This window comes from Trichogramma pretiosum, unplaced genomic scaffold (assembly GCF_000599845.2).
Source record: "Trichogramma pretiosum strain Unisexual culture from Peru unplaced genomic scaffold, Tpre_2.0 scaffold54, whole genome shotgun sequence".
Taxonomy (NCBI): domain Eukaryota; kingdom Metazoa; phylum Arthropoda; class Insecta; order Hymenoptera; family Trichogrammatidae; genus Trichogramma; species Trichogramma pretiosum.
In genome coordinates this window covers 1,133,167-1,157,715 of record NW_019641628.1, presented here as the reverse complement: position 1 = coordinate 1,157,715, position 24,549 = coordinate 1,133,167, and the positions used below count along the sequence as shown (strand labels likewise).

The 24,549-nt window shown below is 37.5% G+C and overlaps 4 protein-coding genes across 5 annotated transcripts; 2 read left to right on the top strand and 2 right to left on the bottom strand.

The window, feature by feature from the left end:
* Nucleotides 1-919: 919 nt before the first annotated feature.
* On the bottom strand, nt 920-2,982 carry LOC106654336 (zinc finger protein OZF-like). The gene is made up of 3 exons (XM_014374145.2): nt 2,790-2,982; nt 2,608-2,716; nt 920-2,502 (listed from the first exon to the last, which is right to left on the bottom strand). Exons 1-3 carry the CDS (start codon nt 2,813-2,815, stop codon nt 1,015-1,017), a joined length of 1,623 nt encoding a protein of 540 aa, XP_014229631.1. The 5' UTR covers nt 2,816-2,982; the 3' UTR covers nt 920-1,014.
* A 3,676-nt stretch (nt 2,983-6,658) lies between these two features.
* LOC111693689 (serine/threonine-protein phosphatase 6 regulatory ankyrin repeat subunit C-like) lies at nt 6,659-8,425 on the top strand. Its single transcript, XM_023459094.1, has one exon. The coding sequence runs from the start codon at nt 6,659-6,661 to the stop codon at nt 8,423-8,425; it is 1,767 nt and encodes a 588-aa protein (XP_023314862.1).
* Nucleotides 8,426-17,913: 9,488 nt separating this feature from the next.
* On the top strand, nt 17,914-19,017 carry LOC111693223. Its single transcript, XM_023459093.1, has 4 exons — nt 17,914-18,004; nt 18,066-18,177; nt 18,249-18,902; nt 18,967-19,017. The coding sequence occupies exons 1-4, from the start codon at nt 17,970-17,972 to the stop codon at nt 19,015-19,017; spliced, it is 852 nt and encodes a 283-aa protein (XP_023314861.1). The 5' UTR covers nt 17,914-17,969.
* Nucleotides 19,018-21,520: 2,503 nt separating this feature from the next.
* On the bottom strand, nt 21,521-23,828 carry LOC106654315. 2 transcript variants are annotated; one of them, XM_014374111.1, is made up of 3 exons: nt 23,630-23,828; nt 22,796-23,185; nt 21,521-22,714 (listed from the first exon to the last, which is right to left on the bottom strand). In XM_014374111.1, exons 1-3 carry the CDS (start codon nt 23,660-23,662, stop codon nt 21,896-21,898), a joined length of 1,242 nt encoding a protein of 413 aa, XP_014229597.1. In that variant the 5' UTR covers nt 23,663-23,828; the 3' UTR covers nt 21,521-21,895. The 2 variants fall into 2 exon arrangements, with proteins under 2 accessions (XP_014229597.1, XP_014229599.1); XM_014374113.1 differs by having other exon boundaries at nt 23,688-23,828.
* Between the last annotated feature and the right edge of the window lie 721 nt (nt 23,829-24,549).

Genomic DNA, 24,549 nt, shown 5'->3' with positions numbered 1-24,549 from the left:
GCCTTACGGCCCGCCGCGCTACGCTGCTGTAAAGTTACAACTTCTCGTACATACGAGGTATATAGTACGGACTACGGACACTGACCGCGCGCCGACTTATATACCGACTCCTATAATGTAATATCAACCTGCGGACGACGACGACGACGCACACACGCACGTATGTACGCAGCGATGTGAAACGCACACTCGCGTATTCTCACACTGTAGTGCTTACCTTATATTATGTGCTCGAAGGTTGAGGCACACGCAGGCAAATGTGCGGTATCGCGGGGACTTGGGCCCGGTAGTGGAGAGGACAGTTGGCGCGCGAGCTCGTATCGCATTCGAGTCTGCTCGGAATTCAAAAGTTTATGCACGCGCGGACTTGCGCATTGCGCACTTTGCATTGAACTCCATTGACGCGCGGCGCCGGGCGTAAGTGTTTACGCGACAGAGTAGATGACGTTGTATTTCTTACGCACGATGATCTCGACGTTGCGTAGAAGATTTTTTAAAGTAAAAACTGGATAGCGAAAAACGAGTTGCAAACACTCTTCTCTGTTCAAAAACTGATGGCCTGATCGTGTCACGTGCGTAATAAACGCGTTGCGCTTTTTTTGTTTGCATATGAACTTTCTATGCGACTCGTGAATGCACAACGAATTAATAATTGTATTCGTGAATATATGTTTGATTACATGTAATAAGAATTTTTGGTGCATGGTCGCGATCGGAGACGAATTATTTTGCAATTATTATTCGTCCTCGGATATACGAATCGGATGAGTTGAACTAATTAAATAGTTTTTTGCAGAGATTTTTATCGACCATTCAGGCCGTTGATTCTTTGAGGGTACGGGAAACAGTTGTGGGATCGACGCGATCAAGTTCATGAATAATTATCGATTTATTAAAAATATTTAGAGAACGAATTGAATAAGTATGCACAGTTTGAAATGTTTTATTGTTTTTAAGGCATTATTACAGGATATTGATAAGAATTTTTTATAAAATTTTCGAGGTCTTAAATGCTTACAAATTTCTCTGCACAGATTTAACACTTGATGTTTTGCTACGATCGTGTATTGAATTTACGTGATAATTGAGATGCCTTTTCTGTGCAAATGATTTGTGGCAAATATCGCACTGGAAGGGTTTGCTACCAATAATTGCTTTTAGTCCAAATGATTTGTGACAAATATGACATTCAAAGATTTTGCTACGATGATGTACCACATTTACGTGAGATTTGAGACTAATTTTCTGTCCAAATGATTTGTGACAAATTTCACATTCAAAGGGTTTGATACAATTATGTACTGTATTTATATGTTTTTTGAGATCACTCTTATAGCCGAATAATTTGTGACACATCTCGCACTCAAAGGGTTTGCTTCGATCATGGACTGAATTAATATGAATATTGATGTAACTCTGGCTTGAAAATGATTTGTGACAGATCTCACATTCAAAGGGTTTGCTACGATCATGTACTGCATTTATGTGAACATTGAGATGTATTTTCTGTGCAAATGATTTGTGGCAAATCCCGCACTCGAAGGGTTTGTTACCATAGTGTATTACGTTTATGTGAGTTTTGAGATTATTTTGATATCCAAATGACTTGTGACAAATATCACATTCAAAGATTTTGCTACGATGATGTACCACATTTACGTGAGCTTTGAGGTACCTTTTTTGTCCAAATGATTTGTGACAAATCTCACACTCAAAGGGTTTGCTCTGATTATGTACTGCACTTATATGTCTTTTAAGGTCACTTTTTAGTCCAAATGATTTGTGACAAATTTCACATTCAAACGGTCTTTTCCGATCATGTATTGTATTTATGTGAGATTTAAGGTGACTTTTTTGTCCAAATGATATATGACAAATGTCACACTCAAAGGGTTTTTTCCGATCATGTACTCCTTTTATGTGATCTTTAAGTATATGCTGGTACCCAAATGATTTGTGACAAATATCACACTCAAAGAGCTTGCTACGTTTATGAACTGCATCAGTATGCGTTTTAAAGTGATGTTGGTGTCCAAATGACTTGTGACAAACACCACATTCGAAGGGTTTGCTGCGGTCATGCACTGTCATTATGTGAGTATTGAGATGACTTTTGTATCCAAATGATTTATGACAAATTCCACATTCAAAGGGTTTGCTAAGATAATGTACTGCAGTTAAGTGAGATTTAAGGTGATACTTGCGGCCAAATGATTTATGACAAATTCTACATTCATTTAATCGGGAATCTACTTTGAATTGACAGTTATTATCATAATCAAACTGCTTTTTTATCAAAACTATCAGAACTTTGTTAAAAAAATAATTTGTCTGAATTGGTTTTTCTATTTTTACAATAGATGGGTAACTTTGATACTCAGTTTTGCAAATGGTTGTTGATAAAGGTTTCAGTTCAGGTTTCACATCTTTGCACTCAAATTCTACGAATATTTTTTCGTTTGATTTTTCTTGTAACCCCATAGCCTCATTCGGGATATTAGCCTAAAATTAAAATTGTATAATGTAAATTGTATAATTAAAATTGTGTAATTGTAAATGGCTTGTGATAGTGAAAAATTGAATCACAATGTAAATGATTAAACTCACTGGTGTAAACTGGAATGTGTCCAAGTTTATTGGTCTACTAGATTTCACCGATTTAGGATCATAATCATTGTCTGCATCTGACCAAAAATCATTAGGTTCTTTTTTCGCCCTATGGAATATTAAAAGTCTAATGAAGCGATCGTTTTAAAAAAACATCATGGCATGCACAAAAAAATTAATACCTAACCGCGTCCGCTCCGCTTTCCATTGTCACTCGTTTGATTACGAGTAATCACTGTAAATTTTCACGATTTGCACTTGGAAAATAATGGAGGTTATGTGCCTCGAGTAACCAAGACCATACCTCGAGTTGACCAATTTGTAAACATTAGTTCACTGTAGGAATTGAGCTCCTCAGTCCTCGTTAGCGGCTGTTCGCACTAAGCTCAGCGAAGCGACTCGCAGTGACTGATATAGATTCTTGTCGACACTCTCCCTCTCCATTGAAAACTGGACATACACAGATAGGCACACAGCGGCGGTACACTCATTGAAACATTCGCACGTCATCAAAACAGCACCAAAATTTGAATGAAAACGCATTTAGGTGCAAAAATTGTCTCGTACATTATTATCATCAATAATAGCAAGAAAAATGTCTGTCTCTTTAATGTCTTAATGTTTTAAATATTGTAATGATTATACATAAATAAATAAATCGGTAACTTAATTGTAAACAATAAAATGATTAACGATTTTGACATATTCCCTCGACACACTGATATTGTTTATAGTAAAATCAAATTAGTACGAACGTTGTCTTTCTCAATCGAACAAGTCATAATACGAGAAAATAAATTTTACTCATTCAATTTTCATGGTAATTCATAGAAATAATAATCATTTATTTTAAGCACCAAAATGTTGTTTCGAAAAATAATTCATATGAGCAAGACATTGTAGTTTCTGTCGACAAACAATACGTTTGTGAAATTTGTCAGAAGCCATTTACATTATAGAATCAATCATGATAACTCAACGAGATACAATTCCCAACGTAAAAAAATATTACTCATGCGACAAGTGCGAAAAGAAATTTGAGTTTCGAAGTCATTTGAGTAGACACCAAATATCGGTACACAAAGGATGGAATGATTTTTCATGTGAGCAGTGTGAAAAGAAATTTGTCAAGAAATCAAGTTTGTTTACGCACAAAAAATTATTACACAAAGATAGCGAAAATATCACTTGCAAAAAGTGCGAGAAAAAGTTTGAAAATAAATCGACTTTATTCAAGCACAATAGAATATTCCACGAAGTTTTCAAAAATTATTTATGTGAAAAGTGCGCGAAGAGATATGATACTAAACATAGTTTGCTCTTGCACATAAAGAATATACATGATGATCGCAAAGACTTCGCATGCGACAATTGCGAAAAAGTATTTAAACAAAAACCGAATTTGCTCATGCACATAGAAACGGTCCACGAAGGTCGCAAATATTACACGTGCGACAAGTGTGAGAAAAAATTTGAGTTTTTAGGCAAATTGATAAAACATCAAAAAACAGTCCACGAAGGCGAAAGAAATTTCGCATGCGACAAGTGCGAGAAGGTATTTGGACAAAAATGGGAATTGATCAGGCACCAAAAGACAGTCCACGAAAAACACAAAGGTTACGCATGTGACAAATGCGAGAAGAAATTTTCCCAAAAACAGTATCTACTTTTGCACCAGAAGACAGTACACGAAGGCCGCAAAGATTACGGGTGTGAAAAATGCGAAAAAAAATTTGGACAAAAATGGGAATTGATCAGGCACCAAAAGATAGTACACGAAGGTCGCAAAGATTTTATATGTGATAAGTGTGATAAAAAATTTAAACAAAAACAGTGTTTGCTCATCCACCAAAGGACAGTCCACGATGGTCGAAAAGATTTCGCATGTAACGATTGCGACAAAAAATTTGGGGTTCGAAGCAATTTGATCAAACACCAGAAAATAGTCCACGAAAGTCGCAAAGATTACGCATGCAACGATTGCGGGAAAAAATTCGGAAAACGAAGTGATTTGAAAAAACACCAAAAGATAGTACACGAAGGTCGCAAAGATTTTACATGTGATAAGTGTGATAAAAAATTTAAACAAAAACAGTGTTTGCTCATCCACCAAAGGACAGTCCATGATGGTCGAAAAGATCATGCATGTAACGATTGCGACAAAAAATTTGGGGTTCGAAGCAATTTAATCAAACACCAGAAAACAGTCCACGAAAGTCACAAAGATTACGCATGCAACGATTGCGGGAAAAAATTCGGAAAACAAAGTGATTTGACTAGACACCAAAAAATAGTACATGATGGTCAGAAAGATTTCGTATGCAACAAGTGCGAGAAGAAATTTGGACAAAAATCAGATTTTCTCAAGCACCAAAGGGTAGTTCACGAAGGTCGCAAAGATTTCACATGCGATAAGTGCGAAAAGAAATTCGGAACAAAATCGTATTTGCTCCATCACCAAAAAATAGTCCACGAGGGTCGCAAAGATTATGCATGCAACAATTGTGAGAAGAAATTTGGGAGTAAGTCACATGTGATCAGACATAAAAAAAGAGTCCACTAAAGTCATAAAGATCATGAATGCGACAAGTGTGAGAAGAAATTTGGAGAAAAATCAGATTTGTTCAAGCACCAAAGAGCCATCTACGAAGATCGTTAAGATTTTGCATGCGACAAGGGTGAGAAGTCATTTGGGAAAAAATTAATTTGACGAGACACCAAACATTCGTTAACGAAGGTTGCAAAGATTAGGCATGCCGACATTTCAAAAAGAAATGATGATTGACAATTGTATATAAAAGTATATAGGCACTTATAGAGATGTTTTTTCTAAAATTTCAATAAAAATAGAGCCTATATGATTGTGTCTTACCTAAGCCTCGGGTACATTAAATAATATTAAAAACGTGATTATGCTCAAAAATGTTGTTAACGGGCCTATTGGTTCAAACAAACTATAGGGGGCTTGATCATTATAGGTACCAAGAGACCACGTATACATTTTCAGGTCCAGAGATGAAAGGTTCTCCATGTTAATAGACTTCGCTTCGTATGTGCGTACACTATTTTCCATATGAGTCCCTCAGTCTTAATACGAAGAAATTTCGATGTAACGCTTGGTCTAAAAAGAGTCAACTGTAATAAAAAATTATCATGTAAATTATTTAAAAAAAGAGTTCGTTACTTTGAAAAATTAGTAAAAGCAGTAAACACAGAAAATCGACCGGAAAAATATTTTTAAAGGGCCGAAAGATCGAAATATAATTGCATGGTTTTTACTTGTAAAAAGATGTTATTATGTTATCTGATTGTGGGTACTGCCACCCAATAGATCTAGCCTCTGCTGGTCATCATTTAATCACGAGTAATTTTTTTTATCTCTGTGTTAGACAATTTTGTCTACATCGGGAATAGAGACGTTGAGAATTTGAGTAAACGTTCGTTAGCCGTATTAATATCGATCGATTTGTTAACCAACTCATTGTATTATGGGGATATTATTATTGTTTTAGATCAGCTGAATTTAGTCGTTGCTCAGACACAGAGAAATTCGCGGTCTGTGATCAACCGACGATCGACGCGGTGCCGAGATCTAGCTTTAAGCTCCCCTCTACTATATACTAGTAATCAGATTTCATGCTTCCGAAACGTCACTGTCGTGACAGTCGATGTTGCTCGACTCGGAAGTGATTGGAAAGTCCAGCGAAGTAGGAGCGACGACTATTGCCTTACCACGTGCCGTCGCAATTATTGCCGCGGCATGCCATACACGTGCGATTTGCTCTCGTTACTCTACGCATCTCGAGTGCCACTTCTACCTCTCGTTGCTTCCGACGCGTGCTTATTATTGCTCTGTATAATTCAAATCGTATAGGTCAGTACACGTTACGGCGCCGCTGCGTATACAGACAGGCTATATACGGAGATCGCATCGACCGCAGCGAGTGATTATCGTGAAAAAGAAAAAAAGATGAATATCGAGCGATCGACAATGGATCATATCGAAATCTGGCGGAGAGAAATAGCGCACTCTTTTCATCATATTTTGAATATGGACCGTTCTGATCTGAAATGCTTGTATGAAAAAATAGGAAATACCAAAATAAATTCAGGGATATTCTCGACGCTTCCGGCAAGGAGAAGTTTAGCGCAACTGGAGTTTATACGAAAAAGTGTCAATTGGGAGTTCGAGTACGATCGACATCGCCTTTACATTATGCTTTGTGAATTAATAAGATTTTGGGAGGGTCCAGTTCCGAAGCTCGAGGACATTTTTCGGGCAGAAGAGATCGAATACTTACTCATAGAGTCCATGAAGTCCAACAAAAACCACGTAATCGAGGCAGATTTACTCTTCGAGTTCATCGCGGAGACCGGCTACAAGGACAAACCTTTAGGGGGCGAACCATCCAAGCTTCGCACGACCGCGGTACACCAAGCGGCCAGACGTTATTTCTCCGACAGATCGAGACAGATACGCCGTGAGCTTTTTGATATATACGACAATTTCGAGATGAACTACACGGACGATTCCGGCCTCAGTCACTTGCACGTGGCCTGTGTGTCCGGTTGCGCGAAGGCCGTGGAAAAATTCCTCGAGCACGGCCAGGATCCCAATCTCGTCTGGGAAGAAACGGGTGACACGCCGCTGCACATGGCTCTGGCTAACGGTTGCAAGAACCTGATCCGATTGCTGCTGAGCCGGGGCGCCGATCCCAACGTGGCCAATAAAGAAGGATTGACCGCTCTGCACGTTCTTTGCCAGAGAGAAAACGACGACGGCCACTTGTCCGAGATATTTTTCGATACCGTCCAGGCGGAGGCGTTGACGGTCGATGCCCTGGATGCGTACGGAAACGCCCCTCTGCACTTCGCCGTGGACAATCGATTGAGCGTCGCGACTGAATCGCTGCTGCGACTAGGCGCCAACCCTAATTTGACGAACGAGGACGGATCGACTGCTCTGCACGTCGCATGCTCGAAGTACGACGAGGTTAAATTGGTCGAGATGTTATTGAACGCGAACAAAGATCCCTCGGTGCACGTAAATGTCCGGGACAGGATGGGCCGTACACCGCTACACTTGGCCTTGGAATTAGACAACGAGAGGACAGCCGAATTACTGCTGAGAGCAGGAGCCGATCCAAACCTTCCCGACGACAATGGATCGACTCCTCTGCACGTCATTTGCAGCATCAAGGGCCACGACGACGACTCGTTGAAAAAGTTCTTCGATGTCAACGACAGATTGCTGCGGATCGTGCACGTCGATGCCCGAGACACGATGGGCCGGACACCGTTGGACGTGGCTCTGGCACGCGGCAACTCGAAGCTGATCGAATTACTGCTGAGCAGAGGCGTCGACTCGTGCACGGCCTATCGGGATGGATCCACTCCTCTGCACCACATTTGCAATATGGAGGGAAACGACGATGGCTTGTTGAGGGCGTTCTTCAAATGCACCGACGCATTTGGTCGGACGGTGAACGTCGATGTCCGAGACGCGGAAGGCCGGACACCTGCGGACGTGGCTTTTATCCGCGGCAACTCGAAGTTGATCAAATTGCTGGTGGCGAGAGGCGCCGACGTGTCTTTCGCCAACGAGGACGGACGGGTGCAGATCCGCGAGGCTCGACCGCTACCTCCGCTGATCCGCGAGATCGAAAAAAAGTCTCTGCGGCTGCGCGAGATAGACACGAAGGACGAGAAGGCGGCTCTGCAGATCCGTAAGATTCAAAAAGAATTGATCCGTTTGAAGGAGGAATTCATGAAGCCAGTAAGGTGTAATGAGTGCGGCAGTATGTTAGCTAAAATTTAAGCTCTTCAAATTCGAGAAAGTCAATAAATTTGATCAAAGAATTGTATAAATTCATAAAATTAATAAATTCGTGCAACATTAAGATAACTGAAACCCAAGAACATGTGAATAATTCCTCAAAAAATAGTTTAACTGGAAAGTAAAAGGCAGAATAAAACCGAACAAATTGACTGGTCATAGTTATTGGCGCACGGTAATGTCAGAAAATGAATCATCGCGCGAGCTCTTCGGGCTTGACGTAAATATTTATTTTTATAAATCAACGAACGACATCGACGTAAACTTCGAGACTCGAACTATATGAGTTTCAAGTATCACCTATTTAAACTCTATATAAATCAGCTCCTTCGTAAACCTAACGCAAGGAGAGTCACTATACGAAGAAAAATAAATTAGATCTACTAATACAGCTGCTGCAGATGCACTGGCGCTTTTTCCGACTTCGAGCGAATTAAAATCGAGCTTTTTTTATATACGTTCGTTACTCAGCGAATAAAAAAACATTTGCCGCTGTCAAATTTGTCTGTATTTACTACCAATCTAGTTGGAGTTTGGTTTTCTACTTTTTAAAACACTTGTCGTGAGCGTTATTTTTAGATCATAATAGAGATGCTCAACATTAATAATGGCCCTGGTGAAAGAAGCGTGATTACTGGATGTTCTACTTCACCAACCGGAGGAGTAAAAATTATTATTTGTTCACCCCGTGCATTAATTGGCTTATTCTTGGTAATTTTGATATTAAACATTTAAACCAGTTTTCAATCACTTTAAATACGATAATGTAACATCAATCCTCCACCACTAGATGGCGAGTATCTTCATCTGTAAATGCGCAAGTGGTAAATTGAAAATGATCGTATAAGTCGAAATAATTAATCTATAATGGGTTGCAAAGGAGTGTACCCTTGTGTTGTACACTGTACCATACATAGCAACAGAACTTGCAAATTCTCTAATATTTCTTCAGTAATCTCGTATCATATACAATTATCGATCGTCAACGATAGAAGCTCACGCACATCCAGGCGAAAGCGTCAATGTCCTACACAAACTGATATCTATCTATCGATTATTTACAACGTTTTACGAGACATTGCTACAATGAGTATATTTGTAAAAAATTGAGAATCATGTTAAATTGCGTATCATTTAGCACGCTGCAAGTTATTAATTTTTTTAAAAGTGATCGTATATTTCCAGAAAAGGGTTTGGACTTTCCAATAATTTTAGTGTGTGTACTCAATCGAAAGTTTATAATTTTTCCTACCAAATGGTATATTTTTATTATTGTCACTTTGAATAAGAAAACATTGCAAGCAATACAAAAATTGTGTCTAAATGTTTGAAAACAGGCATCATTTTTATCGACATTTTAGGATATCTCATATTTCCGATGACTAATAATGAAGCTTTTTTTCGAGAATTACTTATGATGCATTGAAACACTTTTCAAGTATGACGATATTTAAATTTTATTTATACATTTTCCATTACCATTGAAAATGGACATACAATGAATATTTTTACATCAATGAAAATCTATGATGAATAATTTCTAACAATTTTTCAATTGTGTCCAACTTTTCATTCTAAACGATCGTTAAAATAAGTTGACTTGCATTCGGCGAGCCCAATGGCAGATACGAACAATTCACAAATATAGAAGCTCGAAATAATAGAAATAGATCGCTTAGTTCTATGTATAGATTGAAATATCGCGATGAAAAAAACGAAATTAGTAGTTTTGTTATCGTAAGTAATGCGGATATACTTACGAAAGCCATGGTTCGATTGCAGTCCATTTTTTGCCTACACTATTGCACCCTCGCGTTGCACGATGACGATACTACGGAATAACAAAAAAATCGCTTCGAGAGTCACCGAGTCACAAAGTAACGCGTAAATTTATTTCATATACGGTACATACACTGTGTGCCGAAAACGAAGATGCTTCTTCGCCGCAAGCACGACGCAGAATAAGCGAGCTCCGGAGTGACTGCGCGTCGCCCCCCTCAAAAAAAAGCTCTCGCAGTCTCCTCGCGACGCGCAATACGAGAAAAAGGCGATCGATGCGAAGGGATTGCCGACCCGCTTTTCGCCGTACCAAACGAAACGAAGTATACGCGATACTCGGTAAACATCTATCTGTCTTCGAATTTCCAAGCATTATAGGATAAATGTGAGAATTTTTCTTCATCGATCTCCCAGCCGGAGTATACGGAGTAAAGCGCGTGTGTTTGTCCACGAGCGAGAGTTATATAAAGACACACCGAGTCCAAGGTGAAAACTTCGAGTTCAATCGCGTCATTAGAGATTTTTAGGTAACGCGCTTCGTAAAAGCTATATCAAGGTCTTTGTTTTGTTTTTGCGTAGTTTTTAGGTCAATTTGTCGCAACTTAGTAGACATTTTTAACGAGAAAAGTCAAATAATGACATTTGTTTCAATTTCGGAAATTGAAAAAGTCTGTACTAACACCTTGTTCATGAATGCATAATATTTATGAATGCTTAAAATTATTTTAAAATATTATCAATTAAGTATGATTATAACAAATATGTAAGATATTATGCTGTGAATTAAGAATAAGGTTTTATTCGAAAAATGCGTATTTCTCGTCAATCTCAATAGTTACTGTATGGACCAACCAATATTACTATCAACCTGAATAATGTTATAAAATAATAAAAAATAATTATCCTCGCATGAAAAAGTAATAGGTTAAATAATGTTAACAGTATTGAAATGTTTTGATAGGTTGGAGACTAGATGTGTGTATAAATCGCTAGTAATGGTTTTGAAATTAATGAATGTTTTTCTCTTGAGATTGAACGTTGTTTTTTTAGAGTCTTTACATTTAAAAAATATACAAATGGAAGGCTAATGAAAGAAAATTGAATTTGAGATTGATCTAAGTCGATCCTTTTCGCCTATCGATTATTTATCATTGATTAATATTACTAACATTACTGACAATATGATACTTATACGTCAATAAAAAAGATACCAGTACATATTTTTTATTAAATTGATTCCTCCCCAACGTGGGGTTCAAAGTCGTATCCTATGATCTTAAGAGCCAGATAACCAGCGGATTTTCTAGTTCCCTTGTGAACCAGTCCCACTCCTGACAAAGGTGTCAGCGGTTCCGGCACAACTGGCACTATGTCAACGAAGGGCACTACACTCTGTCCAACATCACTCTCCATGCTGCTTGTCGTTAACTTCACAAATTGTACTGGAAAAAAAAATTAAAAATTAAAAAGAGAAGGCCTACTAGAGCAAAATTTATTTTTTTCAAGATTTAATGACAATTTACCAATGTTTTCTTTTTTAACGCCTCCGTTGTACGAGTCAACTTTATTATTATCATAGTCCGTTGGTACACCTCGATTTTCCACCGAAAATTCGCTACGCAAATAAGAGTACATTTAAATTTCAAACGTCATATCGATTCTTTTTTTCGACGCTCAGAAGGAAATTCATACCTGTATTCGCTTTCGGGCTTGGATTTACCACTGACTACCCAAATTTCTTGCGCCGTATCGATCGTTCCGTTCTTAAAATCAAATTTATGGCCCCGAGCCGCCAACTTAATAAAGCCATTTTCGTAGACGAATTTGACGCCTGTCAATACATAATCGTTGCCAAGCTCGATGTCGTCCAGGACGAACGATCTATTGCTCCAGGAGAGCGGCAGGAAGTCCACACCTTCGACGCGATTACTGATGTCACTCGACTGGAATTTTTTTCTCTTCCAAATTTTGCTCTCCGTGTCGATCTGGCCCGACGGCAAAAGTTTAGCCGTTCTTGCCTCCATAAATAACAAGCCTAACTTCATTCTGAAGCGAAGACCAACTATGACTCTGAGTAAAGAAGGTGAAAATGTTAATGACAAGTTTAAAAAGAGCTCCCCAATAAATTGGTCTTACTCGTTGTTTATTGCAGCTGCCCTAACCATTTGGAGGTCAATAGAACGATTATTTGAGTGCTCTTCACAAGTACACAAGCATAGTTCACACTGATTGTAGTATAGAAACCAATTAGTGGTTCGATACCAATTGAGTAGATCTCGATGGCAGTTTTCTAATTTACCATAGACGTTGCCATTGCTGGTTTTCACGTATTCGTACTTGTGTGCCGAGCCAGGCTGTAAAATAAAGAAGAAATTTTAATCGACTTAAGGTAGAAAAAATTTGACTATGAAATTAATGATAAATACACTACCTCTCCCTTACACACGTTTATGTCTGTGTCAAAAGTTTGACAATTTCTCAGTTGATACCCACAACCACCTTGGCTTGGTGTACGATCAGTTCGGCCGAGCTCATAACGCGAGCAACCCCCTGTACAAGGATGTCCTGAACGTGTGCCGGAAATCGGTTTAATTTCCTGCTCTTGCGCGATGTATTTTTGTAGGAGCGGGCCAAACTCCAGGTAATTGACATCTTTAAAAAAATTTAAATCAGAAACGTAACTGCAGAGATCGTTTTTATTTTTTGTAAAGTTTTCATAGAACTATATTTATACCTTTTTCTGGTTTGTCATTGTTAAAGTTCCAATACCAGCGGGGGTCCTTCTCCCTGGTTGTATCGAGCTCAAATGGATTCTCGGCTTAAAGTCAAAATCACAAGAATATAAAAAAACGAAATATTACTTATGTACAGTTTCGGAAGTCAACAACGATATAAAAGAAGAGTCGCAAAAAGATTAAAATCTAAGAAAATTATTAATTTCATTAAAATAATTGAATGCAATTTTAAAAACGAAAATTCAACCAAAAAAGGAATAGACACTTACTTTACATTTTTTTAGGTTTTTGATTTTGATTTAAAATGGAATTCATAATTCTCTTGGGGTTTATTTTTTTATATAATTGTTAACTTTTTAACTGTTTATTGATGTGAAACTTAAATTAAATTTGATTATATTTTGTCACATAGAAGTTTGGGTGAAAATAAAAATTGTTCTACGTGATATTATTGTAAAAGTTTACACCAGCCTCAAAAGATATTGAAACAAAATCATCCACGAATATCTTGAATTAATTTTTAATTTTTACCCTTGCCCGAACGAACGAAATAAAAGAGCCCGAAAGAAAAAGATTCGCAATTACTCACTCGATTCATTTTGGGCTCGTCGCACGCGGCTGCGTGTTTCCCTCGATGATACCGACAATACCAACAATACAACCAACAATAAGCCAACTGCGATCGAAAACTTCACCAACATTTTGTCGCTTTTTTTTCGAAATGAAGCTGCTTCTGTTGATCTGTGCTAGCGCACCGGATCGACGATATCAAAGACGCGAGTCGGTGAGCACGCAATTTGTAAATGCGATATCGTACGCACGAGATTTTTCGACGGCTTCTGTTACGTAATATCAAGTACTTCGATAAAACTTACGACATTTATCTTTTTTTCTCCTTGTCTTTCTCACTTCTTGTACATGGAGTCTCCGAGTGTGCGTTGTTCTCTTTCTTCTTTTTACTCGCGTTTTAATGTTCATTTAATTAATGTACGTAATGACAAATAAATCACTCGAAATATGAATGATTGTGGGATGTATCTTAAGCAACGATTGTCCAGTCAAATAAATAATCTGTTCGAGCTCAGATATTAAAAAGTAGGTGAAGGTAAACGTTGTAAGCATTGAAAAATGTTATTATGATTTTCACTATCAAGCTAAACTTTATTGAAAGTGAAATTATTGATACGAAAAAAAAAATAGTAAGAAATTGATCATTAAGTAACAAAAAACTTTATGTATATTCAAACATTCCGTGGACGTTAAAATATTTGCTATTCCACTCATAGTTCGTCAATTGAATTTCAAATTTTTCATTGGTAAATCGCAGCTTCGCACAAATTAAAGGCAATTGCACAAATATTATATCAAACTTACTATGATGATGACAACATTTGCATGTAAAGGTAAGCGAAGCTGCGGTGGTCGTGGAAGGTAAATTGGCAAATTTACCAATGATGATCGGACTTCATTTTTTCAAAACGATACACTTCTGCCGATGAATCCGAAATTATTTTTTTTTAAATAACTACGAAGTAAATTTTTTTTTAAAGAACGCAACTTGAGAAGCTTTGAAATGAGCGTGAGCGTGATCGCGTTAAAAAATTTATTGTAGTGTAACGTCGCAGTTAACTATTCTAGACGTTTATAGTTATTTTATATTCGAGCATTTGCGTCATAAGAATAATTTTTAGGAACAAAATTCTATCAAACCGCCTATTACCCTTTTCTCTCGGTCTCTGAAATATTTAAGAAAAACGCCAAATTTTGGCCTCTGAAAGTAAGTGATAGGTGGTCTCCAAAATTCTAAAAAAAATCATATGTATCCTTCGATGGATTAGTTTTTCTTTATTTCTATTAATATTGAGATTTATAAAATGTTGGCTTTGAAATTTGGGGTTCGAAGTCATAACCTATGATCTTAAGAGCCAGATAACCGCCGGATTTTTTATTGCTCGTGTGAATCAGTCCCACTCCCGACAAAGGTAGCAACTGTTTTGGTACAACTGTAACTTTGTGAATGAAGGGCACTATACTTTGTCCCACATCAGTTTCCGTGCTGCTCGTCATTAGTTTTACGAATTGTACTAAAAAAAGAATTTTAATTTTAAAAGAGCTACGTCAGCAAAATAAATTTTCAAATTTTTGATGGCAATTTACCAAGGATTTCATTTTTTTTGCTATCACTGTGCGAATTGACTTCAAAATTGTCGGAAGGATGCGGCTCGTCTCGTTTTTTCAACAACAATTCGCTACACAAAAAAAAACATTTAAATTTCAAGTGTCTAATCGGTTCTTTTCTTCGATTTTCTGAGGGAAATTCATACCTGTATTCCGTTTCGTTTTTGGATTTGCCACTGACTATCCAAATTTCTTCTGTCGTATCAATCGTTCCGTTCTTAAAATCAAATTTATGTCCCCGAGCCGCCAACTTGATAAAGCCATTTTCGTAGACGAATTTGACGCCCGTCAATGCGTAATCGTGGCCGAGCTCGACGTCATCCAAGACGAACGATCTTCTCGACTCCGATAGCTTTACGTAGTCCTCATATTCAACGAGTTTATCGAGGTCACACGACTTGAAATTCGGTAATTCCTTCCAAATTTGGCTCTCCGTGTCGATGTGGCCGCACGGCAAAAGTTCGGCCATTTTAGCCTCGATAGATAGCATGCCGGCCTGCATTCTGAAGCGGAGTCCGACTATGACTCTGAGCAAAAAAAAAAAAAAACGAAAATGTGGATGAGGAAATTTCAGAATCTAATAGTCGAGAGTAAAGGAGTTCCCTGATAAAATGTTTTTACTCATTTTCCGTTGCATTCGCTTCGATCGGACGAAGATCAAGAGACATTTGAAGAAACTGGCCGAACTGCGCTTGAATTTCATCGGTTCAAATATCAATATATGACTGTTATTGTCGTTATTTTTTCATCAATTATATCGAGCGAACTAAACTACCCGCCTTCTGTCATATGTACACTGCGTTCGCCGCAGCTCCAATACGAGCGCGAGGCCGTCCACATGGCGGCCTTAACGTTTACCGCGGCTTCGAACAATGCGTCGCTGAACACCTTTTTAAACCCTTCAACATCTAGCTCATTCTCGCTGCGCTTGGCCTCCTCGTATCTGATGTACAGGTCCACAATGGCGCCTTTGATTTCGGTAGCGCAGTATGTCAAGAAAATATTGTAAAGAACGAAGTGCTGGGGAAGACCGGTCGAGCACTCGATCGTAGATGTCTGTATTTTTTATAAGATAATTATTAACCACTTCAAGGATGCTGCTTTTATTTAGCTGGGAGAATTCATTTTTCAAGCGTATAGTAATCAATGGGCGCTATAACAGACTTACCAATGAGGTATCGGCCAGCATTTGGAAAGGGGCCGCCCATTCCCTGCTTATCGTCCTCTGAAACATCTGGAGTAGGATATTCTCTGGGCTGTTCGCATCTTCAGCAAGAACATTTTTAAACAGATCCTTTTTTAGGGATCTCGAGTAAGAACGCTTCATGCCGAAGGTGATATGGTTTTGGAATTTTGCGAAGTAACGGTCGATCTTCTCCTTCAGTTTAAAGAAGTCGTTGAATCTCTTTGCGCGAACTTCATCGAGCCTCGCGAGGAGATTCTCTCTGATTTCCTGGGCAACTGCGGATAGCTCGTCGCTTAACTCGCTGATCACGGCGACGACGGAATAATCTGACAGGCGATTGATCATCGTTTTGGAATCGGAGAAATTTTGCACGAATTTGATCAAGTCTTCGAACAACGCTGGAGGATTCCCTATCACTTCGAGGATGCTGCCGTCGGCGTTGATGTCTGCCTTTAGTTCGGTCGCGGCGATGACCACGAGAGCAAAATAAAGAAAAAAATGTGGCTTCATCGCGAAAACGATACTCTTCTACCGAACGATCGGGTAAAACTTATTTTTAAACAACTGCAAAGTGAGACTATTTTGTAACGAAGCAACTTATATACCTTCAAACTGAGCGTGATCGTGATCGCATCGTAACATTAATTGTGGTACAACGTCAATCGCTGTTTGTAGACGTACTTGGTCGAATCTAAAAAAAAATACAGTTTCATCAGCAAAAGAGAGTAAATTTTTTTTTGTTTTGGAAGGAAATTTCCTATCGAAAATTATCAGTTATGTTATTTTTTATGAGTGTGTTTCAATACTTTTGCAAAGAGTTGAAAACTGAGCGAACATTCGTATTCACGCGAAAACATGGTTTTTCGTCCTCTAGAACACGAAAGTAGCTTAAAAAATACCCTTCTTCCGATTTCATGTTCACGCATTTTTTCGCATGCCTAGGATACCCAGAAACCATTTACCGGGGTGCGGGTCCGTGGCAAGCAAAAAGAAACTTAACTTAAATTTAACTTTTTTCGCCGATGGAAGTGCATTTTTTTAGATCTCACCATGTATATATTTACTTATAATTCTAACATTTTCGTCATGGTAATAAAACTTTATTGTTTCGCAAACTAATACAGTTGATTTTACTGTCAACAAGTTATTTTTAGTATAAGTTTGAAACTATTCGTTATTAAAATACACATATTATTTTCGAATAATACATACGAATGCTATTTCCGTAGATGTAATTGGGTAGTCTACTTTTTTTTAAAAATTGTGTACCCCAGCGGATCTAAAATCTCATTGGAAAAATTCGAAAAAGTGATTTTTAAGGTGTCAATTGATTTTCAAAGTTTTTTTTTCAACATGAAAAAATCGACACTGCACAGGTTGCCATCTTTGGCACAAAAAATACAATAATAATGATTTAGTTCTGCTTCGTTCGCAGCCCTGTGTGATAACGCATTGTATAGCATGTGCACGGCAAAACACCGCGCGTCGGGTAAGGCGCGGAGAGGTCAAGCAGTCGACGCGGGACGTAAACATATACCGAATGAGCCCAGCTCTGTGCTATTCTCGCCAGTTGTCCAACGTAGTCCGCTCGATCGTCACAGAGAGGTTAGATAGTTCAGTAGTGTTCGTGAAATTCCAAGTGAGAAGTATGGAGTCCAGTTGTATACTCAATTCTGCTGTCAGGTAATTTTCATTTTTTGCGACTCAAATTATAAAAATACGATCTTACCTGGGACTATTTCAGAGTGAAAGAAGAAGCCAATGATGTGCCACTTACTGAGAATGGTTGTGAAATGATGGACGAGAAACCCGATCTGAAAAACATTCAACTCCTACCATTTGTGAAAGAAAATTCCGTAAGTGTTGATGATTGTATTATTTAACTTTTATTATAAATATGTGTAACTCGAATCGAATTTTTCCACAGAGCCATACTACGCTTCGAAAATGCGACATTAAACTTAAAAGTGAACTCGATGAAGATATGGGAATAGTTTTTGAATGTAAAGATGTTAAGCCCAATATGAATTTGTCAGTAGTTAAAAAAATAGACGATTGTTCTCCAAATCACTTACAGAATGTAAAAGATGACAGCAGTTGTAAAAATCAAAACATAATTAAAGTAGAGCATGCAGAGGAAGTGAAAAAGGAATTTTGTGGTGACGCTTTAGAAGAGTCGAATTTGAATTTCGATTGTGAATTCAATGATGATATAGAAGTAATTGTTGAATGTGAAGACATGAAGCCCAATGTGGATGTATCAGCAATTAAAAAAATTGACGATGACTCTCAGAATCACTTGCGAAATGTCGAAGATAGCGATGAAATTCAAAACGCAATCATTCCCGAAACCACGAGGAAAGTGAAAAAAGAAATATTCGATTATGATACAGAACAATTTGTCGAACAAAATGAAAAAATAAGAATTTCAAAAAAGTACAACAACGACCACGGACTCAAAACACACATTTGTATGGTGCACAATGATACAACCCACCCACGGGAAATACGCAGAAAGAAATGTACAACGAAGAAACATCTTAAAACTCACATCGACTCAGTTCATAGAAAAACTAGACATGCATGCGATATATGCGGAAGAACATTTTCATTAAAAAATTATCTTAAAATCCACGTCGATTCAGTGCACAATAGAGTTAGATATGCATGTGAAACATGTGGAAAGAAATACTTAGAAAAGAGTTACCTCAGAAAACATATCGAAACAATGCATAATGGTGTTAAACATGCATGTGATATTTGCAGAAAGACATTTGCAACAAAAGGATGTCTCAAAATCCACATCGATACGGTGCACAATGCTTGCGGTGTCAAATATGCATGTGATATTTGCGGAAAGACATTCGCTCGAAAAGGTAATCTTAAAACCCATATCGATTCGGTGCACAATGACGTTAAATATGCATGTGATAAATGTAGAAAATCATTTACTCATAAAAGTAGTCTCAAAAGACACATTGATACGGCGCACAATAGTGTCACTAATGCTTGCGATATTTGCAGAAAGACATTTGCAACAAAAGGATATCTCAAAATCCACATCGATACGGTGCACAATGCTTGCGGTGTCAAATATGCATGTGATATTTGCGGAAAGACATTTGCAACAAAAGGAAATCTCAAAATCCACATCGATACGGTGCACAATGCTTGCGGTGTCAAATATGCATGTGATATTTGCGGAAAGACGTTTAAAAGGAAGGATAATTTCAAAATCCACATCGATATGGTGCACAATGGTGTCAAATATGCATGTGATAAATGTAGAAAATCATTTACTCATAAAAGTAGTCTCAAAAGACACATTGATACGGCGCACAATAGTGTCACTAATGCTTGCGATATTTGCAGAAAGACATTTGCAACAAAAGGATATCTCAAAATCCACATCGATACGGTGCACAATGCTTGCGGTGTCAAATATGCATGTGATATTTGCGGAAAGACATTTACTCAGAAAGGTAGTCTCAAAAGACACATCGATTCGATGCACAATTGAGTCCGACATGCATGTGACATCTGCCAAAAGACATTCACACAAAAGGGTCGTCTTGGATATCATATTGATACGATACACAATGGTGCCAAGCGTGTATGCCATACTTGCGGAATGACATTCCTCCGCAAACACAGTCTCACTGAACACATTAATGCGAAGCACAGCGGTGTCACACGTGCATGAGATAATGGGCCAAAAGAAATTCGTACGAAAGGATCATCTCAAAACCCACGCCAAAACGATAAAAAATAGTGTCTAACATGCACGTAATATTTGCGGAGAAATATTTTCAGTTCGATCTACCCTTATCTAGCAAGTCAAAGCAGCGCATAAAGGTACGCAACTTGAACATGCGATAAATGCCAAAAAACATTCACAAATAAGAGGCAGTCTCAAATTTAATTCCAATACGAAGCTCAATAGTGTTCTATAACAAACATTTGATGCGGTTGTAGTAATTTTTCTATCAAGTTTTGCCTCAAATACCACAAATCATTCTCAACCGAGAACCGTTTTTCATTCTACATTGATTCGGAGAATCGCTCAAGCATTACAGCTGGATGAACGTACAAAATTCAATGTATACATGGATGAATAATTGAAAAATGTTCATTTATAATGATACAATAATTTCCTCCATTATTATCTCGTTATGTAAAAACCATATTTAATTTTTCAAAAATTCAATAAACTTTTGGAGGAAACTAAAGCAGATTGTTTATTTAAAAGCTGATGAATCGTCGACCCCCTCCCATTACTTTTACATTTTTGCGGGTTGCAGGGCTAAAGCAAAAGTGAAGCTCCAACGCGTTTATTTCTTATTTCTTTTTTTTTTATACCTGACCAAGTCGTCCCTGGTATAGCCTACCAATACCCATAACATATAGCACAAGCACAAGTGTCAACTTCCGCTGAAGCTTGTTTCTCTCTCTCTCTCATCTCGCAGTAACCATTATATACTGTACAGAAAGTGAGCAGTAAGGGCAGTATTATACAGTTCAGCATTACACACAGAGCAGGTAAGATGTATACAGGTTGGTATATATAGGAGGAAGCCGCGCGAGACGTACTACTACTACTACACAGCACACAGCTTGCAAGAGCGTTTTATTGAGTTGTAAAAGCTTCTGGGAAAATGTGATGACGACGCGAGGGCCTCTGCGTTGCGTTGCGGCGCGTTGAAGAGTATATATATATAGTAGTAGACTTACACGCATTATTTATATGTAATACGTCGACGATATAAAGCGGTAATGTGACTTTCGCTTGCAATTACATGCCTATATGTGCGCGCGCGCGGCCAAGCTCAAAGTTCTCTTCTTCTCTTCGCGTCCAATATAATGACCGGTTCTTCTCTTCTCATCTGTGCTCTGGTCTCGCGCGCGCGGCCGCTTCCGAAGCCGCGCGCATTCCGGGCATCCTTCTAATTGCTATTGCTCTTTTATGCGCGCGCGAGCGCTGTTAGTGTGTACGAACAATCACTCGGCCCGCGAGTCTTTTGCGCGACATCAGCTCTCTGTCTCTCTCTCTTCGTATTGCTGCGAGTCTTTATCTTTTTACCTTTTTTTTTTTTTTTTGGCTGTTTTTTTTGTATCAATAAAATCTCGGACTCGAAGCTCTCGTGCGAGTGGTTCACTCAGATCTTACGAATGTTTGCAAATGAATTTAACAATGAGATATTGGTTTGAGTCACAGTAATTTTTATTAACGTAATGAATCAATATGAAGTAGTTTCATACTGCGTTAAGTACATCCTGAAATTGAACTTTTCAATAATAATTCATATTGAACAATGCTTACAATGCTTAAAAGTAATAATCGTTTTGAACGAAACTTTAAATTTTTCTTAAAGTTAGCTTATATTATGTCAGTCGTACCATTAAAAAATAATCCAATCATTTTTATCATTCATTTAGGCACACAATAATATCAATATCAGTCAATTCAATCTTAACAAGTAAATGAAAAGTACAAAGTCAAACCTTAGAAATTTAAATTTAGCACTAACAATTTTTATGTCGTATTATTATCACAAACAAAATCAACTTTTAGTTTTAATTTACTATAGAGTCCAAAGTTGCCAATATTTTGCCCATGACTCTTAATTCTGCTTCTGCCATGCTACTACCTAAGCTTATTCTTAAAATTTCAGGATCTGTATTTAATTGTATGACAAGCATTGCTGTGAAAGGCTCTGCTGTTTTAACCATCATATGATGGAAGTCAATTTTTGCTGAATCTAAAAATGATTGAAATGCAGTTTTAAGTTTTGACATATTTTCCTCTGAACAATTATCATTGCATTCTGCATGTATAGCCTGTAATGTCTTTAAAGTATTTCCAGGATCGGCAAAACTACTCATCAAACGATGCAACAATTTTTGATGTAATTTTTTAATACCACCTTCAGAAGAACTACCTTCAGATAGATTTGATTGTTCATTTTTACTTTGCTTACTGCCGTTCACTATCACTTTGAGTAGTAGCTCTTGAGAATTTGACTCAGTACCATCACTTTTAAGCTTGGATTTATTTGCTACATCCTTTGGCAACAGATCTTGAGAATTTGACTCAGTACTATCATTATTTATCTTTGATTTATTCGCTATTACCTTATGTAACAGATCTTGAGAATTTGACTCAGTACTAATAAAATTAACTCTTCCTCTTTTGAAAGCATTAGGATTTTGTATTATTTTTTCAAACATTAATTTAGCAGCATACTGCTTGGCAATTTTTTTACATTTACCATGGCCTTCAGTACTGATTGACAATAAGGTACATCGCATTGAAAACATCCTACAATGTTGTGGTCCTGTAGGTTCTAGTTCTGTGTAAACTGGTAATTCTATACCTTCTTTACTACAAAGTGTCTGAAAAAAAAAAAAGAATAGTTAAATTACATCAAGAGTTGCTTTGCGATATAAATAAAAAATTATTAAATAAATTCATACATTCAATGATTGCAAAATACCCTCCGTTACTTCAACTGAATTCAGTGGAGGTGATGCTTGAACACTCGTTTCTACAGCAGGATTATTGACAAATTTTTGTGATGTCGCCACAGCAGGTGCTTGAATATTTGTTTCTTCTGTAGGATATTTTCCAAGTTTTTGTAACATAGCAACTGCAGCAGCTTGCTTGGATTCTTTTTTTGACTTTCCAAAAGCTTGAATGGTGATTCCTTGAAAATTGAGTTTGCTCATAAACTTAAAACATGGATTCTCTGCACAATGTGGTAATTCCGTAATCTCATAGTTAGGATTAAATCCTACTTTATTCATTACGGTTTTCAAAGTTTCAACGGGATTGCTCTCAACAATTTGTGGAAGCATCTTGGCCTTCTGAAAAAATATTATAAAAGCAATGTATCAAAAGTTGTTATTTGCATCATTTGATAACTATTTGTTGCTGTTATTAGTATTTTAATTTTCAACCGCAGTAAAAAAAGTTTTATGCACAGTAAAAATTTGCCCAGCTAATGTACTGTAACAATGTTTAATTTTTATAAGTATTTGTTTTGGTTTAGTTGTTACGTATCAAATATTTCTAATCAATAATTTAATCAGTGTACATTTTTTCTTAAAAACAATTTTATCACAAAGTTCACTGTAATATTTAACGCGCATTGATTACGAACGTTCAAAAAGTAAATCTGTTGCGTCAATGTATACAACTTATTGCTTTACTTTATTCTTAGATGATATGTTTCTCATTTCAAGTATTATTTCGATATAATTTACATTAAAACATATAATTATTAAACATTGTCATAATCTTATAAATACCTTATTAGCATTAATATTCGATAAATTTTCCATTACAGTCGACGATTTCTACACGGACCTGTTGATCATCAATTGTCTGATTTGTCGCTTGTGCGTTGAGCTATCGGGCACGGAATATGTAGCCTTGAAATACAAGGTGCTGTAACTGCTGTGTATCCGTAAATACGAAGACGGAGGAACCGACAAGGCACAGAGCATTGGTACGATATTTCGTACTTTTGCTCTGGCGTCGCGCGCGTCGATTTTTACGCAGTGTAGAATACAAAAGAATAAGGTCAATATTTTCGTACTATTCCAGGGAGGGGGAACGCGCGTGCGGGATTTCCAACTGATTGTGCAGCGATACAAGTTCGTGTTGGCTTGTTATGAAAAAAATAGATCGAGAATGATATTGGATGAGCAGATTCATCATTTTAAAAAATGCAACGATTCGAACGTTGAGTGCGTTCCAACGCTTCTCTCTCTCTCTGTTTCTTTTTCTCGTCGCTAGTGCAACGTATATTAAACGTTCGAATACGGCCGCGAGTGTAAAGTCATTCGAACGACGAAAATCCCTTTTATCATATTGCATATTGCATCGAGTAAAAAAGTGCGTTTTAAGATAATATCCCTTCGTACGTAACAACGCCATTGTAAATGTGACTAGTGGTAGTGAGGTTAAAATATACGGGGGAGGCTTCTAACGAGAATTGTTAGTTTTCTCCTCGGGAAATGTCGCCAGCCAAATATATATTAATTGACATACGGAAAAAGATGCCATGTCAACCGACTGGTGAGTCTTTGCTTTTATCTAATGACAAATTTTATATCGTATAAAAATTATTTTATCGAAATTCCCTCCAAATAAACTCGAGTCACTGCTGCATGTTAACGCAAAAATGGCCAATGCTCGCTCACCCCCATACGAAATACAATCGATC

Bases quoted from the DNA above. Each gene is read 5' to 3' on its own strand.
- LOC106654336 (XM_014374145.2), bottom strand. From the start codon at position 2,815: ATGGAAAGCGGAGCGGACGCGGTTAG. The intron at 2,717-2,789 runs GTATTAATTTTT...AATATTCCATAG, and splicing joins AGCGGAGCGGACGCGGTTAG to GGCGAAAAAAGAACCTAATG. The intron at 2,503-2,607 runs GTGAGTTTAATC...TTTTAATTTTAG, and splicing joins ACACATTCCAGTTTACACCA to GCTAATATCCCGAATGAGGC.
- LOC111693689 (XM_023459094.1), top strand. From the start codon at position 6,659: ATGGACCGTTCTGATCTGAAATGCTTGTATGAAAAAATAGGAAATACC.
- LOC111693223 (XM_023459093.1), top strand. From the start codon at position 17,970: ATGGAGTCCAGTTGTATACTCAATTCTGCTGTCAG. The intron at 18,005-18,065 runs GTAATTTTCATT...GGACTATTTCAG, and splicing joins ATACTCAATTCTGCTGTCAG to AGTGAAAGAAGAAGCCAATG. The intron at 18,903-18,966 runs GCATGCGATATA...ACGTCGATTCAG, and splicing joins TTCATAGAAAAACTAGACAT to TGCACAATAGAGTTAGATAT.
- LOC106654315 (XM_014374111.1), bottom strand. From the start codon at position 23,662: ATGGAAAATTTATCGAATATTAATGCTAATAAG. The intron at 23,186-23,629 runs GTATTTATAAGA...ATATTTTTTCAG, and splicing joins CGAATATTAATGCTAATAAG to AAGGCCAAGATGCTTCCACA. The intron at 22,715-22,795 runs GTATGAATTTAT...TTTTTTTTTCAG, and splicing joins GTATTTTGCAATCATTGAAT to ACACTTTGTAGTAAAGAAGG.